General features: G+C 32.9%; 1 protein-coding gene across 1 annotated transcript in view; it reads right to left on the bottom strand.

Moving 5' to 3' along the window:
- The window catches only part of LOC110449077 (band 7 protein AGAP004871-like), an 18,870-nt gene that overhangs the window by 3,877 nt on the left and 7,297 nt on the right, over positions 1 to 7,696 (bottom strand). The window contains exon 2 of the mRNA XM_021495671.1: positions 488 to 566. Within this exon, the coding sequence (XP_021351346.1) occupies positions 488 to 566 (79 nt within the window). The remainder of the gene's footprint in view (positions 1 to 487; positions 567 to 7,696) is intronic.

Below are 7,696 nucleotides of genomic sequence, written 5' to 3'. Positions count from 1 at the left end.
TCACACCTAGAGAATGAAGTTTAGCACTGGGCGTCACACCTAGAGAATGAAGTTTAGCACTGGGCGTCACACCTAGAGAATGAAGTTTATCACTGGGCATCACACCTAGAGAATGAACTTAAGCACTGGGCGTCACACCTAGAGAATGAACTTTAATTAGCACTGGGCGTTTCATTATTATTCACATGAGTGGCTCCATTAGACAATCTTGATATCCACATTTTGACCATACTTTATAGAACTGATTAAATTTTCAGATTATTACAATACTTCTAAAGAACATTTTATAAAGTTTGTGCTCATAAGTACATGTATTAAACTGAATGTGGTGGCCCCATTATTGCCAGTAACAAATCTCCGCAATGTTGTGTGTGCAGTACTCATTAAAATGTCATGTATGAAGAATTATTAAAGCAATTGAAATATCGTAAAATCAGTTTACATTCCAGTAGTCTCCAATTCCTTTTGACTTCTAACCCCTACTGACCTTTGCCCTGGCCTCCCTAGCAGCCTCAGCCTCAGCAGCCATTGCTCTCTGTAACTGGACAGGCAGTCGGACGTCCTTACTGAAGACAGAAACATCAATAAGTTATGTCTAAGGACAAAAACACCAATAAGTTATGTCTATCATAGAACATCCTTAAGTTGTGTCTAAGGACAAAAACACCAATAAGTTATGTCTATCATAGAACATCCTTAAGTTGTGTCTAAGGACAAAAACATCAATAAGTTATGTCTATCATAGAACATCCTTAATGAACGATAACAAAAACCTAAATAAGTTGTGTCTATAGACAAAAACATCAATAAGTTATGTCTATCATAGAACATCCTTAATGAACGACAACAAAAACCTAAATAAGTTTGTCTATCATAAAACATCCTAAATGAAAGATGACAAAAATGGGTAAGTTATACCACTCAGAATATATCCTAACTGAAGGACAAAAACATTAATAAGTATATATATATCAAAGACAATAATAAGTATATACATATATATATTTATATATACAAACATTAATAAGTATATATATATACAAAGACATTATAAGTATATATATATACAAAGACATTAATAAGTTTATATATACACAAAAACATTAATAAGTATATATATATACAAAAACATTAATAAGTATACATTAATAAGTATATATATATACAAAAACATTCATAAGTATATATATATACAAAGACATTATAAGTATAGATATATACAAAAACATTAATAAGTATATATACATCAAAGACATTAATAAGTATATATATATACAAAAACATTAATAAGTATATATATATCAAAGAAGGTTCTTACTGATGTATGAAACCATTAACTTAATATTTAAATGTCCTCAATGAAGGATGAAAATATTACTTAGCCTTTCATGGACAGAAACCATACAAAAATCTTGTATTTTCAGATTTGAGATGACAATGAGTGGTTCATGGATATAGATGACAAGATGGGAACTCTATACATGATAGTTCAGTGGCAGAAGTCCGTTGAACTTTTGAATACAATTTACCCATGTGACATTGAAAGTGAATCAAGGACATGATTAGAACAAACATGATAGTCCTTCATCCATATACACACTGAACATCATTACTCATAACTTCGGGATTCTTTAAAAATTGTTTGAAGGTTTTAACACTTTTAACCGTTGTGCCTTTGAAATCCCAGCAATCTATAATTATTTAAAAATATCACACTAGAAACCTTTCTTTTTCAGAAGGACTTGGTCAAAACTGTTAAGAGAAATATGACTTAATTCAGTATCAAATTGTCTAGTGAAATAAAACTAAAAACATGTATAGCATCAACATGTTAAGTAAAATAGAACTGACTATAGCATCTAATTGTGTGTGTAATGCATTCAGAAATTTAAAAGTAAAAACTGAATAAAATCAGGATATAGCATGTGAAGTTCATTCCATATTATTCAGTGTAGTAACTTGAAAAATTCACAAGTGTTTGGTAAAGTGTAGTATTTGTTAACCACTCTAAGAAGCATGCCGACAGCTCTAGTATGAACACAATCACAAGTAACAACTCCTGTATTACATATATTACATGCTCCTGTATACATGTTACTAAAACTTTGACCAAAAGATATGTACAGAAAGCCTACATAGGATATCTTCATGTTAACCTAAGACATCTAAATGCCTACCTAGGATATCATAATGTTAACCTAAGATATCTAAGTGTCCTACTATGATATCTTAATGTTAACATAAGATATCTTAATGTCCTACCTAGGATATCCCTAAATGTTAACCTAATATATCTAAATGCCTACCTAGGATATCTTAATGTTAATCTAAGATATCTAAGTGTCCTACCTAGGATATATTAATGTTAACCTAAGATATCTAAATGTCCTACCTAGAATATCTTAATGTTAACATAAAATATCTAAATGTCCTACACAGGATATCTTTATGTTAACCTGAGACATCTATATGCCTGCCTAGACTAGCATCATGTTAAACTAAGATATCTAAATGTCATACCTAGGATATCTTAGTATTAACTTGAGATATCTAAATGTCCTACCTATGATATCTTAATGTTAACCTAAAATATCTAAAAGTCCTCCCTAGGATATCTTAATGTTATCCTAAGATATCTAAGTGTCCTACCTAGGATATATTAATGTTAACCTAAGATATCTAAATGTCCTACCTAGGATATCTTAATATTAACTTGAGATATCTAAATGTCCTACATAGGATATCTTTATGTTAACCTAAGACATCTTTATGCCTACCTAGACTAGCATCATGTTAAACTAAGATATATAAATGCCTACCTAGGATATTTTAATGTTAACCTAAGATTTCTAAATGTCCTATCTAGGATATCTTAATGTTAACCTAAGATATCTAAATGTCCTACCTAGAATATCAAAATGCCTACTTAGGATATCTTAATGTTAACCTAAGATATCTAAGTGTCCTAACTTTGATATCTTAATGTTAACCTAAGATATCTAAATGTCCTACCTAGGATATCTTAATGTAAATCTAAGATATCTAAATGCCTACTTAGGATATCTTAATGTTATCCTAAGATATCTAAGTGTCCTAACTTTGATATCTTAATGTTAACCTAAGATATCTAAATGTCCTACATAGGATATCTTAATGTTAACCTAAGACATCTTTATGCCTACCTAGACTATCATAATGTTAAACTAAGATATATAAATGCCTACCTAGGATATTTTAATGTTAACCTAAGATTTCTAAATGTCCTACCTAGGAGATCTTAATGTTAACCTATGATATCTAAATGTCCTACCTAGGATATCTTAATGTTAACCTAAGATATATAAATGCCTACCTAGGATATTTTAATCTTAACCTAAGATATCTAAATGTCCTACCTAGGATATCTTAATGATAACCTCAGACATCTAAATGCCTACCTAGGATATCATCATGTTAACCTAAGATATCTAAGTGTCCTACCTAGGATATCTTAATGTTAACCTAAGATATCTTAATGTCCTACCTAGGATATCTTAATGTTATCCTAAGATTTCTAAATGTCCTACCTAGGATATCTTAATGTTATCATAAGATATCTAAATGTCCTACCTAGGATATAATCTTAACCTAAGATATCTAAATGTCCTACATATGATATCTTAATGTTAACCTAAGATATCTGAATGTCCTACCTAGGATATCCCTTAATGTTAACCTAAGATATATAAATGTCCTACCTAGGATATCTTAATGTTATCCTAGATATCTAAATGTCCTACCTAGGATATAATCTTAACCTAAGATATCTAAATGTCCTACATATGATATCTTAATGTTAACCTAAGATATCTAAATGTCCTACATATGATATCTTAATGTTAACCTAAGATATCTTACAGTCCTACCTAGGATATCTTAATGTTATCATAAGATATCTAAATGTCCTACCTAGGATATTTTAATGTAAACCTAAGATATCTAAATGTCCTACCTAGGATATTTTAATGATAACCTCAGACATCTAAATGCCTACCTAGGATATCATCATGTTAACCTAAGATATCTAAGTGTCCGTACTAGGATATCTTAATGTTAACCTAAGATATCTTAATGTCCTACCTAGATGTTAACCTAAGATATCTAAATGTCCTACCAAGGATATCTTAATGTTAACCTAAGATATCTAAGTGTCCTACTATGATATCTTGATGTTAACATAAGATATCTTAATGTCCTACCTAGGATATATTAATGTTAACCTAAGATATCTAAATGCCTACCCTACCTAGGATATATTAATGTTAACCTAAGATATCTAAATGTCCTACCTAGAATATCTAAATTCCTTCTTAGGATATCTTAATGTTATCCTAAGATTTCTAAATGTCCTACCTAGGATATCTTAATGTTAGCCTAAGATATCTTAATGTCCTACCTAGATGTTAACCTAAGATATCTAAATGTCCTACATATGATATCTTAATGTTAACCTAAGATATCTTAATGTCCTACCTAGATGTTAACCTAAGATATCTAAATGTCCTACATATGATATCTTAATGTTAACCTAAGATATCTTACAGTCCTACCTAGGATATCTTAATGTTATCCTCAGATATCTAAATGTCCTACCTAGGATATCCCCCCATGTTAACCTAAGATATATAAATGTCCTACCTAGGATATCTTAATGTTAACCTAAGATATCTTAATGTCCTACCTAGGATATATTAATGTTAACCTAAGATATCTAAATGTCCTACATATGATATCTTAATGTTAACCTAAGATATCTAAATCCCTACCTAGAATATCTTAATGCTAACCTAAGATATCTAAATGCCTACCTAGGATATCTTAATGTTAACCTAAGATATCTGAATGTCCTACTGATATATTAATGTTAACCTAAGATATCTAAATGCCTACCTGGTATATCTTAATGTTAACCTAAGATATCTGAATGTCCTACTGATATATTAATGTTAACCTAAGATATCTAAATGCCTACCTAGGATATCTTAATGTTAACCTATGATATATAAATGCCTACCTAGGATATTTTAATGTTAACCTAAGATATCTTAATGTCCTACCTAGGATATCTAAGTGTCCTAACTTTGATATCTTAATGTTAACCTAAGATATCTTAATGTCCTACCTAGATGTTAACCTAAGATATCTAAATGTCCTACCAAGGATATCTTAATGTTAACCTAAGATATCTGAATGTCCTACTGATATATTAATGTTAACCTAAGATATCTAAATGTCCTACCTATGATATCTTAATGTTAACCTAACATATCTAAATGTCCTACCTAGGATATCCCCCCATGTTAACCTAAGATATATAAATGTCCTACCTAGGATATCTTAATGTTAACCTAAGATATCTAAATGTCCTACCTAGGATATTTTAATGTAAACCTAAGATATCTAAATGTCCTACCTATGATATCTTAATGTTAACCTAAGATATCTAAATGTCCTACCTAGGATATCGCTTAATGTTAACCTAAGATATCTTAATGTCCTACCTAGGATATCTTAATGTTAACCTAAGATATCTAAATGTCCTACATATGATATCTTAATGTTAACCTAAGATATCTAAATCCCTACCTAGAATATCTTAATGCTAACCTAAGATATCTAAATGCCTACCTGGTATATCTTAATGTTAACCTAAGATATATAAATGCCTACCTAGGATATTTCAATGTTAACCTAAGATATCTAAATGTCCTACCTAGGATATCCTAATGTTAACCTAAGATATCTAAATGTCTTACATAGGATATCTTAATGTTAACCTAAGATATCTAAATGCCTACCTGGTATATCTTAATGTTAACCTAAGATATCTAAATGCCTACCTGGGATATCTTAATGTTTAACATAAGATATCAAGGACATCTTGATGTTTTATCTAGTATATCTAACTTTATGTCTTACCTAGGATATCTAAATATTTACCTATAATGTCTTAATATCCAAAGATATCATTAACAATGTAATTACAGGTATGGGAACAGGCGAAAATACAAGGACTATACATTATATAACATCATATGTTATTTTTCAAGATTACTTTCATACTCTACTTAATATTAATATACAAGTGAGTTAACTTGTTAGTGAGATTGTCCGACATTGAAATCTTGTGAGTAAGATGCAACAGGTGAGAGTTATGAGGATAAAACTATTCAACATTAACTTTGCTTAAATTAATCACTGTTTAGGATAAAACTTTTCTTAACGAACTGTGCTTTATCACTATCAGGGCAGTAATCATCAGATTGCCCTAGTGTGAGATCATTATTGGCCTATACTATGCCAACATCAGTGTACATTGTTAGGAGTACTTACACTTTGACACGCTCTACCTTGAGACCCCAACATCAGTGTACATTGTTAGGAGTACTTACACGTCGACACACTCTACCTTGACACCCCTACAGCAGTGTACATTGTAAGGAGTACTTACATTACGATACACTCTACCTTGACACCCCTACATCAGTGCACTTTGTTAGGAGTACTTACACGTCGAAACGCTCTACCTTGAGACCCCAACATCAGTGTACATTGTTGGGAGTACTTACACTTCGACACACTCTACCTTGCCACCCCTACATCAGTGTACTTTGTTAGGAGCACTTACACGTCGACACGCTCTACCTTGACACCCCTACATCAGTGTACTTTGTTAGGAGTACTTACACGTCGACACGCTCTACCTTGAGACCCCAACATCAGTGTACATTGTTGGGAGTACTTACACTTCGACACACTCTACCTTGACACACCAACATCAGTGTACTTTGTTAGGATTACTTACACTACGACTCACTCTACCTTGACACCCCTACATCAGTGGACTTTGTTAGGAGTACTTACACGTCGTCACGCTCTACCTTGAGACCCCAACATCGGTGTACATTGTTAGGAGTACTTACATTACGACACACTCTACCTTGACACCCCTACTTCAGTGTACATTGTAAGGAGTACTTACATTACGACACACTCTACCTTGACCCCCCTACATCAGTGTACTTTGTTAGGGGTACTTACACGTCGACACGCTCTACCTTCAGACCCCAACATCAGTGTACATTGTTGGGAGTACTTACACTTCGACACACTCTACCTTGCCACCCCTACATCAGTGTACTTTGTTAGGAGAACTTACACTAGGGCACCCTCTTCCTTGACACTCCAACATCAGTGTACTTTGTTAGCAGTACTTACACTACGACACACTCTACCTTGACACTCCTACATCAGTGTACTTTGTTAGGAGCACTTACACGTCGACACGCTCTACCTCGAGACCCCAACATCAGTGTACATTGTTGGGAGTACTTACACTTCGACACACTCTACCTTTACACCCCAACATCAGTGTACTTTGTTAGGAGGACTTACACTAGGACACCCTCTACCTCGACACTCCAACATCAGTGTACTTTGTTAGGAGGACTTACACGTCGACACGGTCTACCTTGAGACCCCAACATCAGTGTACGTTGTTAGGAGTACTTACACATCGACACGCTCTACCTTGAGATCCCAACATCAGTGTACATTGTTAGGAGTACTTACACTAGGACACCCTCTACCTAGACACTCCAACATCAATGTACTTTGTTAGGAGAACTTACACTAGGACACCCTCTACCTTGACACT

The sequence above is a fragment of the Mizuhopecten yessoensis genome, unplaced genomic scaffold, assembly GCF_002113885.1.
Source record: "Mizuhopecten yessoensis strain PY_sf001 unplaced genomic scaffold, ASM211388v2 scaffold4481, whole genome shotgun sequence".
NCBI classification, from domain to species: domain Eukaryota; kingdom Metazoa; phylum Mollusca; class Bivalvia; order Pectinida; family Pectinidae; genus Mizuhopecten; species Mizuhopecten yessoensis.
The sequence above is the reverse complement of the archived record's forward strand: the minus strand, read 5'-3'. Positions and strand labels throughout refer to the sequence as shown.